This window comes from Microcebus murinus, chromosome 26 (genome assembly GCF_040939455.1).
Source record: "Microcebus murinus isolate Inina chromosome 26, M.murinus_Inina_mat1.0, whole genome shotgun sequence".
NCBI lineage: Eukaryota > Metazoa > Chordata > Mammalia > Primates > Cheirogaleidae > Microcebus > Microcebus murinus.
The window spans coordinates 5,403,586-5,416,789 of NC_134129.1; the positions used below are offsets into that span (position 1 = coordinate 5,403,586).

The 13,204-nt window shown below is 33.0% G+C and overlaps 1 protein-coding gene across 4 annotated transcripts in view; it reads left to right on the plus strand.

Moving 5' to 3' along the window:
• The first annotated feature begins 2,851 nt into the window (after positions 1 to 2,851).
• The window catches only part of LOC105864508 (UDP-glucuronosyltransferase 2A1), a 48,395-nt gene continuing 38,042 nt past the window's right edge, over positions 2,852 to 13,204 (plus strand). For 2 of the 4 annotated variants that reach the window (XM_075997797.1, XM_012785946.3), the window contains exons 1-2: positions 2,852 to 2,915; positions 6,749 to 7,517. In XM_075997797.1, coding sequence (XP_075853912.1) covers positions 6,803 to 7,517 — 715 coding nt within the window. In that variant the 5' untranslated portion in view covers positions 2,852 to 2,915; positions 6,749 to 6,802. Of the gene's footprint in view, positions 2,916 to 6,748; positions 7,518 to 13,204 lie in introns of those variants that run through there. The other 2 variants (XM_075997799.1, XM_012785952.3) reach the window with 1 other exon arrangement.

A 13,204-nucleotide genomic window follows, 5' to 3' on the forward strand; every position in this document is an offset into this window, starting at 1 on the left:
GAGTTTTTATATCAAGGTGTGCTGTAAATTGTCAAATGCTTTTTCTGCATCTATTAAGAGAATCATATGGTCTTTGTTCTGGCTTTCATTTATGAGGTGAATTGCATTTATAGATTTATGTATGTTGAAACAGCCTTGAATCTCTGGAATAAAGCTGATGTCATCATGGTGAATTATTTTTTTGATATGCTGCTGAATTCGATTTTCTAAAATTTTGTTGAGGATTTTTGCATCTATATTCATGAGGGATATTAATCCGTAGTTTTTTTGTTATTGTTGTGTCCTTTCCTGGCTTTGGTATCAAGATGATATTGGCTTTGTAGAATCAGTTGGGAAGAATACCATCTTTCTCAGTGTTGTGAATTAATTTCTGTACTATGGATATGAGTTCTTCTTTGTATGTTTGGTAAAACTCTGAAGTGTAGCCATCTGGTCCAGGACTTTTCTGTTTTCGGAGATTTTTAATTGCTACTCCAATTTCTGAACTTGAGATTGGTCTATTCAGGAATTCTATTACCTCCTGGGTGAACTTAGGGAGGTTGTATGTTTCCAGGAATTTGTCCATTTCCTCCTCATTATGTAGTTTTTGGGCATATAGGTTTTTACAGTAATCAAAAATGATGTTTTGTATTTCCAAGGTGTCTGTTGTGATCTACCGTTTTTCATTTCTAATTGAGTTTATTATTGTCCTTTCCTTTTGAATTCTTGTCAATCTTACAAGAAAAGGTGTCAATTTTGTTTATCTTTTCGAAAAACCAGCTTTTGGTTTTTTTGATCTTCTGTATAGTTCGTTTGTTCTCAAGAGGTGCTAGATCACTGTCATTTCTTATTAATGAGTTTAGTTCTGCTTTGATTTTAGTTATTTCTTTTCTTCTACTAGGTTTGGAATTGATTTACTGTTGTTTTTCCAATTTATTGAGACTGTTTATTAAATTGTCAATTTTTGAGCTGTTTTTTGGATGTGACCATTTAATGCTATTAATTTTCCTCTCAGATATGCTTTTGCTGTATCCCACAGGTTTTGATAACTAGTGTCTCTGTTATCATTTAGTTTGAAGAAATTATTGATTTCTCTCTGTATTTCCTCCTTGACTCAATAGTTATTCAGCAATAGATTGTTTAATTTCCATGACATTGTGAGGTGATGAGTCTTTCTGCTGGAATTGAGCTCTGATTTTATACCACTATGATCAGAGAAGATATACAGTATAATTTCTATTATTTTGAATTTGTTGAGGTCTGATTTGTGGCCTACTATGTGATCAGTTTCGGAGAAAGTTCCATGGGCTGATGAGAAGACTGTATATTTGGCTTTATTTGCATGGAATGTTCTGTAGAGGTCTGTCAGACCCTTTTGTTCTAGAGGTCTCTTTAAATTCATTATTTCTTTGCTTATTTTCTTTTTGAAAGATCTGTCTAGTTCATTCAGTGGGGTGTTGATGCCCCCTGCTAGTATAGTGTTATTGTTTTTCATTCTAATAGATCAGACAAGGTTTGTTTCATGTAACTGGATGCTCCTGAGTTGGGTGCATAAATATTAAGAGTTGTTAATTAGACTGAGAACAGTGAAGCAGGCAAAACTAGAAAATGTTCCAAAATGTGTGATTTAAAGTATATATTTCTTGATGACTATTGATTTATAAATGGTCAATTACACTTAAAGAAAGAGCAAGGCAATTTCAACATTTACTATTCTTCTGATAAAAACAGTATTAATTTAGATTAATCTATATGCAGATGCTTTTCAGAGACTAGGCAGAGTAAAAAATGGAAAAGAAACTGATATTGGGATTAAGTCAGTCAGTGGGGATTAAGTCAGTCAGTTTATGTCTGGCATCAAATATCCCTGAGCTCTATGGAGGTCCCTTCTAAGAGACGGAATCCTAAGGGCTGATTACTCAGGGCTTTCAAAACTTTTATTGTCACTGTTTATGTCTTATTTTTGAGAAATCATTAAAAGACTTATCTTTGTGTTGTTTTAGATAATTTAATTCCAGCAAAATACTAGAAAGTTAATTGATAAAATACAATGCCCCATTGTAAAAGATGAAGAAAGAAGGATAGTACACAAGGGCTGTCTGGAAAGTACCCAGCCATGTAATATGAAAAATTATATTATTAAGGAAGGCTGGATACTTTCCAGACAGCCCTCATATGCATGTATAAGAAGTTTGCAGATCTGTTGGGTTAGTTGCTTTTCAGGATAACTTTAATTTGAAAAAGGAAGTGCTTTTGTTAGGTTTGTCTATGTGGGTGCTTCCTGGTCCCCTGGTTCCCAGTGTCAAGAATGAGTCCTGGTATTGGTTGCACAAAGAAACATGAGAGTAATTTGCTTTCTCAAGGATATTGCATAATGAAGGTGTACAATTTTAAAACATTTATTGATCCGAATTTCTAGCTTTTTAATAAATGGCAAAGAACACTGAAACTACTCTCTCCTATCATTATAAAGTTCAGATAAATAAATAAATAAAAAGACACTCATTTAAAAAGTCTCTGTATAATTAATAAGATAATTTTATATTGCATAAGTTTGAGAGATATTAATTTCACATACTTTTTAATAATCATCTCACCCCAAGACTATTAATTATTGTCAGTCATTATTTCAAATACATTCAGATATACTTCATTGTTGGGGAGGAGTAAATTCTCTGATAGCAAAGACAAATTCAAAGCAAATAGTTGGGCAGGAACTAATAGATGGTTAAGCCTTTAACAAAAGGTTAATGTGCTTCATAATGTAATGGGTGGAGAATACTAAGTATAAACAAAAATCTGTATAATCTTTTCTCCATTTAAGATCATATTCCTCATCATATTATACTTATCCAGTGAGAATTTATTTAAGTTCAACTTTTTCATAATGTCAAATGAGTGCTAATGTCAAATGAAGTACCAGTAGGAAACTTCAGGTAAGAAACTTGAAAACCTCATGATAATCAATGTATAATGTAAACATTTGGACTTATTTTTTATTTTCCTCTAAAGGAAACATTAATCTTTATAAGGTTGCAGGTTAACTTTTGGTTTTTTTCAATGCTTCCAATTGAAAAAAAATTTCAGTTCTGTTTCAAAATAATTTGAGGGGTTTTATTTTCTAGATTTTACACTTCAGAATGATTTTATAAATAATTGAAGGAACTGTATGAGAGAGCAGAAAATTGAGAGTTTTGTCTAAGTGTGATCTCATTGGCCTCTTTAATGCTTCATCTCATATCTTTGGTTCCTACCAGTGGAGAGTGAATTTGTTCCTTCATTAGTTGACAGAAAAAGTAACAAATAATAAAATTTATACTGATATAGGGTGAAGACAAGATGAATCTCACAAATGACCACTAAGCTCTTTAAAATAACATGTGTATAAGAGGATGTAAGATGTCAATCTTTGGTGGGTTCCTTATTCTCTTAATACTGTGTAATGGAATTTTGAATATTTATTTAAAAAATTTTATTTTATTTTAAGTATTTATCTATTTTAAACATATATCTCAAATAAATTTTATTCAAAATCTAATTTACTTATTTAGAAAGGGATAGGAAACAAAATTTCTCTGCAGAAAATTCTATTGTAATAGCCATAACCAGCTTTGGTAATGTAAATGCCTTGTTCTCTCCCTCTGTGTGTAATTAAACAAAATACATCTTTTATTATCATTCTCTATGATAAAAATATTTGAATATGCTAGCTTCCTTTCAAATGTTAGCTTTTACTCTGAACTCACTAGATTTCACCAATATATTAGATTTTTAGCTATAGTCTCTTTCAAAAATTTTCTGGCAAGAGCAATCAGCTTTCAAGTGATCTTAAGATCAGAGTAATTAAAATTACAAGTTCATATTTTTCATTTTTAAATTAATTAGTTAATTAATTTGTTTATTTATTTATTTCTTACCTGTAGGATATATCAGAAGAGATAAAATCACAAGTTCAGTCCCACACTGTTGGCAAAAAAACTTTTGTTTTTCACAAACTCTTTAAAACTTTTTTGACAAAATAACTTTTCATTTAGTTTTCTATTAAGTTCAAAAACACCAATCAATCTAAAATTGCACCCCAATAGTTTAATTTCTTAATACTGGTCATATTTATGACATGTATAAAAAACATAGTTTATTGTGGCATCATACTGGATACCTCTGTGCCCACTGATCATCATATGGGTGCTCCACACTCCAAGATGGGCACCAAATATCACATTTCTCACGAAGACTTTCCTGTTCTCTGTCCCATACTGTATTTCCCACTCCCCCCAAAAAGAAACCTTAAAGCAATCTCTACAGAGCTCTGAAAACATTTTCCCTGTGTCATTTCATCTGAAGACAAGTGTCATTTTCTCTAGTTAGGAGAAGAAGGGAGTACATAAGAAAGATAAATGTTAAACCTCTCTTTTATTCCAGGTAATATGCTTGTTGCTTAATCAATATAATTTTATTTATTTAAATGTTTTTTGTTATATGTTTTACGTATTACATACTATTTTATGATATTTATTTGTATAGTTACTTTTTTTTTTTTGAGACACAGCTTTGCTCTGTCACCCTGGGTAGAGTGTGGTGGCATCATTGTAGCTCACTGCAACCTCAAACTCCTGGGCTCGAGTGATCCTCTTGCCTCAGCCTCTCTAGTAGCTGGGACTACAGGCACATGTCATGATGTCTGGTTAATTTTTTTTTTTTTTTTTTTTTTTTTTTTTTTTTTAGTAGAGATGGGGCCTCACTCTTGCTCAGGCTGGGTCCACAACTACTGAGCTCAAGCCATCCTCCTATCTTGGCCTCCCAGAGTGCTAGAATTATAGCCAAGAGCCACCAGGCCTGGTGTCATTTTTTATATTATACATTTAAAAATATTATGTTGTTTATTTTATTGTATTACTTTATATTTACAAAATCCTCTTATGTTGTTTTTCATTTCCATTTTACAAATGAGAAGATCAAGTCTATTGAATGTTAAACAGCATAATGTTAAATGGATTCTTTGGCCTAACGGATTCTAAAATCTAAATTACTTCCATAATAATAATTTCCATAATATTATGTTGACTCTACCACGCTGATTTTTGTTACAATTATGTATGTACTTTTCTTGTGTTCCACTGATAGACTATAAAATGAATCTTTTGTATTCATCTTTCACCTAGTAGGGGGTGCTGTGCTTACACATGATAACTGAATCTAAAACTAGATTTGATTCTCTGCCAGTAAATAAAATGAATAAAATGGCAACAGTGAATTATAACCAAGTGACCATATTAGTGGATCCTGATAACTATTTTAAAGTTTTCTGTCAAGCAACTGTGGACCAGGCCTACACCAGCAGGCAGAAATTACGTACACACCATAAAATCTTCTCCAGAAAGCCTTGAAATCCATCCACAGTGATTGCGTGATCTCTCTGCTAAGCTTTAACAGTACTTTGTAAAAGTAACCGTTTTTATGAAACAGCCAACACTTCACAGATTATCTTTGGGGATAGGAGAACTCAGAAGAGATAATTGTATGACATCACTAAAAATATAGAATTTCTTGTTTTAAGAGATTTAGTAACAAAAAAGAGTCACTCTGTTTATTCACAGATATATGTATATACATGCACAATTTTCATAGAAATCATTTTGCCATGATTACTTGATCTAATATCATCCAATGTGTGGTACACATTTGATATTGTGTCAGCATGTTTTAAGCAGTCTGTGGTTCGTATAGATCCCTTACAGTTAATAAGGGGACATGGTACACTCTGATGGACAATCTCTCCTAATGTTTGATATGTTAGGCTCTGGAAGCCAGACATACTTGGGAGTGCTACCACCATTTTCTGTCTTATATTACTATATGAACTTGGCAAGTGACTCCATCTCTTTGTCAGTGGCTCCTTCTTCATTGATGTGGGAATAAGTATAGTACCTGCCCAATTTGTTACTTTAAAATGAGAAATAAATGAGATTAACGTATGTAAAACACTTCACACAGTGTCTGACATATAGCAAAGGCTTCATAAGTGCTAGTAAGCACTAAAGTCTGAGTCTAGATGTAGAGTAGATGTTATTCACACAGGCTAGCTAACTTTTGAGTAGCACTTTTGGTAGAAAAATGCTTGAATTAGTAATTCTCTTTAAATAGCCCATATTCACTAGTAACATTAGCCATAATCTTTTGTGTATATTACCTGTATATATTTTATTGATTTATTTATAATATTTTTTCTCAGTGATTAACATAAAATATTTTCCTAAACATATTATTAAAATAGTAATAAATATTACATCTAGTATATGTATTAATACTTCACATTTTTATATTCTTTGTAATAGTCTTATCTATAATAATGTTCCTAATGATATTTAATTGTTATAATCTGAATTATATGAAAGTATTAAATATTGAAAAACTTACAGAATTAAAATTCTTACATTTCTGAATGAGTTTTGGTCCTATCTGAAATTTTAGAACCAAGTGTGAGTTTAGACTTGAGATATACAGTGGCTTCATGTAATTTAATGATAAGAATTTAACAATTATGAGACACAAAGAAAGGGTTGAAAGATCAAGTTTGAGAGAAGGATTAGAGAGCAGGAGTTAAAGCAATAGGGTGAGAGGTAAAAACACATTACCCCTGACCCTGCAATTGCCATAAAATGTGGGGCTAATTTGACTAATATTATTTGATTGAGAGAATGCTCTTAAAAGGTATGAATGGTTTTCACCAAAACTGATAATGTTTTTGTCTTCCTTTTTACTTGAAAAGCAAAGAGACCCATTTGCTTCACATCTCATCAAATCTTCTGCATCAAGCCACATCATGCTAAACAAGATTCTGCTGTTGTCTCTTCAGATGAGTCTCCTAGGAAGTACTCTTGGTGGGAATATTCTGATTTGGCCAATGGAAGGTAGTCATTGGCTAAATGTTAAGATGATTATAGATGAGCTGATTAAAAAGGAACACAATGTGACCGTCCTGGTTGCTTCTGGTGCACTTTTTATCACACCAACCTCTAAGCCATCTCTCTCGTTTGAAATTTATAAGGTGCCCTTTGGCAAAGAAAGAATAGAAGGCGTCATCAAGAACTTTGTTTTGACATGGCTGGAAAATAGACCATCTCCTTCAACCATTTGGAGATTCTATCAGGAGATGGCCAAAGTTATCAAGGACTTCCACATGGTGTCAGGAGAGATCTGTGATGGTGTTCTTAAAAACCAAAAGCTGATGGAAAAGCTCAAAAGCAGCAAATTTGAGGTTCTGGTGTCAGATCCAGTATTTCCTTGTGGTGATATAGTAGCTTTAAAACTGGGGATTCCATTTATATACTCCTTGAGGTTTTCTCCAGCCTCAACAGTAGAAAAGCACTGTGGGAAGGTCCCATACCCTCCTTCCTATGTTCCTGCTGTTTTATCAGAACTCACCGACCAGATGTCTTTTACTGACAGAATAAGAAACTTCATCTCCTACCATCTACAGGACTACATGTTTGAAACTCTTTGGAAACAATGGGATTCCTACTACAGTAAAGCTTTAGGTAGGTAACAATTTTCATTTTATTATTTGAATTTGAACAAACATAACTATGTGTCACCTCTTCTTCAATTCCCTGTGTCTACTCTTTTATCACTTCACATATTAATCTACTATATATTACTAGCACTTGATAGCAGAAAAGAAAGCAAAAGACATTACTCTTCAGAACTACAGGGTGCTGTTTTCTAATTTTATGAATGTGAAGGTACCAACTAAGTTGTTTTTTTAAAAAAAATCAATTTCGGAATATTACAGAGGTACAAATGCTTTGGTGACAAATATTGCCTTTGCACTGCCCAAGTAGGAGCTACAAATATGCCTAACCCCCTGACCTCATGTACTGTACCCATTAGGTGTGAATTTACCTATCCTCTCCCCCCCACTCCCACCTGCCTGATGCCCTTTGAATGTTACTTCCATATGTGCACCTAACTGTTAATCAATTAGTACCAAATTACTGGTGAGTACATGTGCTGCTTGTTTTTCCATTCTTGGGATACTTCACTTAGAAGAATGCACTCCAGCTCCATCCAGGATAGTACAAGGGGTACTAGTTCATCATTTTTTATGGCTGAGTAATATTCTATGGTATTCACATACCACATTTTATTAATCCACTCATGTATTGATGGGCACCTGGGTTGTTTCCACAGGTTTGCAATTGTGAATTGTGCTGCTATGAACATCTGAGTGCAGATGTCTTTTTTATAGAATGACTTCTCTTCTTTTGGGTAAATATCCGGTAGTGGAATTGCTGGATTTAATGGTAGTTCTACTATGAGTTCTTTGATGTATCTCTATATTAATTTCCATACAGGTTGTACTAGTTTGCAGTCCCACTGGCAGTGTAAGAGTGTTTCCATCTCTTCACATCCATGTCAACATCTGTTATTTTGGGACTTTTTGATAAAAGCCATTCTCACTGAAGTTAAGTAATATCTCATTGTGGTTTTGATTTACATTTCCCTGATGATTAGAGATGTTGAGCATTTTTTCATAGGTTTGTTGGCCATTAGCCTGTCTTCATTTGAAAAGTATCTGTTCATGTCCTTTGTCAATTTCTAATGGGATTGTTGGATTTTTTCTTGCTGATCTTCCTGAGTTCTATATAGATTCTAGTTATCAGTCCTTTATCAGTTGTGTAGAATGTGGATATTTTCTCCAATTTTGTAGACTGTCTATTTGATTTAAGGACAGTTTCCTTGGCTGTGCAGAAGCTTTTTAAATTTGAACAGATCTCATTTATTTATTTTTGTTGTTACTATGATTTCCTTGGGGATCTTCTTCAGAAATTATTACCCTAGGCTGAGGTCTATAGGAGATTTTCCAACATATTCTTCTAGAATTCTATGGTTTAATGCATTAAGAGTAAGTCTTTTATCAATTATCAGTTGATTTTTTTGAGAGGTGAGAAGTGTGGATCCTGTCTCGGTCTTCTCCATGTGGCTATTCATTTTTCTAGCACCATCTATTAAATAAAGATTCCTTTCCCCAGTGTATGTTTTTGTCTGCTTTGTCACAGATCAGGGGGCTATATGAGGATAATTTTATATCCAGGTTCTTTTATGGATAAAATATAGTGAAATATCTTAATTTTAAAATAGGACTGAACCTGATGTAGATATCACATTGAAAACACAAATTGTCTAGAAACTTTAGCAGTGTGTGGAGAAAGCTGGGAGAGATTAAACTTTCTATAAACCTATTATTAATATCAACATGTATGTATGTGTTTAAGAATATACATATATATTGATAATGTCTGATTATTGCTTAATAAACATTAATACTGCTAAATAAATAAAACACTTTAAGGTTTTATCATCTTTTTTTGATAATACATATGTCTTTCTGATGGTAACTTCATTTCTCTTTTTTGCTCTCCTATTGCATGCAGTTGTTTGCTATGTTTCTGCTTCCATACCTAACATATTTCTGGAATTGTCCAAGAAATGCACTTACATGGTAGATTATCTTCCCAAATAGCTATTTCATAATTCCGTTACAGCTCATAGTTTATATATGATCTCAGACATTGTGTATTTAATATTTTACTTTATATTCATGATAAACCTCAAAAATACAGACCTAAACTCAATAATAAACAGATAGAAGTGGAAAGTTTTCTACTTTTGACAGGTGGTATTTCTCTGGCTTTTATTAAATTTGTTATTAATACATAAAAGATGTATATATTTTTAGGGTACATATAATATTTTGATATAATGTATGAATGTAATTGGAATATCCATCATCTTTAATATTTTTATCTTCTTCACTTTAGGAATATTTGAATTATTCTCTTCAAGCTACTTTGAAACGTACAATAGATTATTGTTACCTATAGTCACTCTACTGATACAGTGACTATTAAATACTAGGTCATATTTCTTCTAATGATATATTTGTACCCATTTATTAATCTCAAATTTTCCTCTCCCCCTCTTCCAGACTGTTATTAAGTTTTGAGGCTTTAATATCTCATCAACATTAACAAATTGATTTTTGGGCTTTTATTTATTTTAGTGAAATAATAAAACCAAGATTCAAACCATATTTAAAGAATCAAACATTTTCATGTATGTACTGCAGAAATGCCAATATTGTTTCTATGCAAAACTTGCAAGGCCTAGAGATTACTAGTTAATGAATGAGAATCCTAAATGCTATTAAAAATAATTTAAAGATGATAAAGTGCAGTGTGCAAAAAGTGGGTTCCATAAATGTTGGAAAGAGAAAAATTTGAGGTTCCAGTGTAATGGTAGTTATTGACATACTGACTTTTTTTCTACAAACCTTTATTTTACAAAGTTGTAAAGTTGATCTATATAAATCAAAATATATTTGGGTAGATTAATCTGTGCATGAGGATGTGAGATACTAAAAGTGGGTGAATGAATATGATCAAAACCTGCTGAGCCTCTTGTAACTAAACTAACACTGATAAAAAGTCATTTTCTCCTCTGAGTATGTTTAACTAGCTTGCCCCAAATTCAAAAACAGAGTTTATTTCTTCTTGGATGTAAAAGAAGACCTAGTTTTTCTGTCATTGGGAGAAAAAGAGCATAATACAATTATAGATAAACATGCATGTGTCCTGTGAAAATAATAGTAAAAAAGAAACAGCATAGGGCTAAAGCTGGATCTTAATAACAATGAAGAAAGAAGAGGAAAAACTGAAAATGGTGTGAAGCAATGAAACTGTCAAGACTGAAAACCCCGCCCCCATGTCTTCATGCATGTGGCAGATAGCAGTGACTTCTCAGTGTGTGCAGTACCTTAGTTCATGTAAGAGCAAAACGTACATGGACTGTTCCTTGGTCACAATACGTTTACATTTTTAGCCCATCACTTCTGTTTCTTTCAACTACTCATCTTCCACCTTGGGATTGTGATTCTCACTATTATGGTGCTCCTTATTCATATTTGTGAGGCTATCCACCAGTTAACCTTTCCCCAAGCTGTCAGTCTCAGAATCACCTGTCCCAGTGGATTTTGCCTGTAAATTAATGCTGGTAATAAAAGCACATTGTTCTCCCAGTCTTAAGATGTGAGACTAATCTTTCTTAACAATTTGTTCATGAGCATGTAATGAAGATTTATAGAGATGTTCTTACCCTCCGACTGTGATATATCATGTTTCTAATCAAATTACACTCTTTTGTCTTAGAATGACTACTTAAATTTGTCTTCCCTAAAATGCAATATTCTTTTCGATGCCAGGGGCCCGAGCACTTACATTCAAAAGGTCAGGTAAGAAATGAAATTACCAAGATGATGGAGTAACTCATTTTTTGTGCAAGACTTTGTACATGTGGGATGAAAAATGAGAATGATAAATGAAACTGACTTGTAAAAGCAATGTCATCCAATTTACAATTTGGATTGATTTTCTACTTTTGCTTAAAATGCTGTAATCAAAACTATTGCAACAAATCCATGTATACTCAGTTCTCAAATTTTCATACCTGAGTAAATACATAGACCTACTGCCCTAAGATTACCTCACTGCAGTGGGTTGCAATCAGAACCTCAGAATGAGTCCTTAATCTCTGCTAATTGCTAGGAATTGGATATTATAATATTGAAGTTACTCATTTTGTTTCAGATCATGGGTATTTATCTCAAACCCATGGATGCTATCACTTTCTTTGCATTCTCTCTTAATATTTGCAATGACCTTTTTTCAGATTATTGGAGGAAAAAAACCTGTTATCAAGATGAGAATACTTAGGCTTGAAAATATCAAGCATGTTAAAATCATGCAACTACTAATTTGAGAAAACAGTATTCAACCTAAATTTTTCTTATACCAAAGCTTCTATGTCATATTCCTAGTTCTAGAAATTTTTTATTCTCTTTGTAAAATTTCAGGTGGACATCTATTCATTACTGAGAATATTTTAGGTTAAACCTTTTTTTTTTTTTTTTTTTTTTTTTTTTTTGAGACAGAGTCTTGCTTTGTTGCCTAGGCTAGAGTGAGTACCGTGGAGTCAGCCTAGCTCACAGCAACCTCAAACTCCTGGGCTCAAGCGATCCTTCTGTCTCAGCCTCCCAAGTAGCTGGGACTACAGGCATGAGCCACCATGCCCGACTAATTTTTTCTATATATATTAGTTGGCCAATTAGTTTCTTTCTATTTATAGTAGAGACGGGGTCTCGCTCTTGCTCAGGCTGGTTTCGAACTCCCGACCTCGAGCGATCCGCCCGCCTCGGCCTCCCAGAGAGCTAGGATTACAGGCGTGAGCCACCGCGCCCGGCCTAGGTTAAACCTTTAATTGATACTTTTCTTCTTGACAATATATTTAGCTTTGGGAATCTGTTATTCTATTTCTTGCCTAATTTTGATTTTCTGAATGGAATTTAACTGGGCTATGTTATTACTAGGCAACTATTCCTTACGGTGTAGGTCTCCATGTGACTGTTGTCTGGGGTGGTTTGTCTGGGGATATCTTTCTGCCTCTAAGACAGTTTCATAAGCAACCTCTAACTGAAGGTAAGAAAGAAAAGTCTTCAGCAGATTTCAAATATGTATGCTTAAAATCGAACCAGGCAAAGTTTGGTTTTGTTTTCATATGAACAAAAAAAGCTACCAAAATTTTGGGCACATTTAACGAGAGAATAATGTAACATTCTTACGACAGTAAAAATACTTATATACTTAAAATATAAAATGTACTTATAATACTTATAATCCATAAGCATTACATACTGTTACAAACAGAGATTTACCCTATAATAACTAGTATATTTTTTGTGAATAATATTTGTATATTAGATTTATATAAATATGTAAGAATCTATAATATTATTATAAATAAATAACTAGGTGAATAATCTCTAGGAGCTAATGACATTATAATAACAATAAACCTTCTTGCAAATATATTCAATTAAATAGGAAAACCAGAAGATCTTCAAAAAGAATGACCCTTATATCCAGCATAAACTAGAAGCTCACTGAGCACAATGTAAAATAAAGTTCTAGAAATGTATTGATTGTGCTTGATTTTCAGTAGTAATTTTAAAGGAGGAAACAACATATTAGAGTCCTTTTCCTGAAGAATAATAATTTCTATTTGGGTCATTCTTTGTCTCTCTTTTTTCTCCTTCTTGCTAATCTTTCCCTTGCTTTCTCCTCTCTTTCCTTCTTCTCACCCTCTCTCATTTTTAAAACCATTGAAGTTA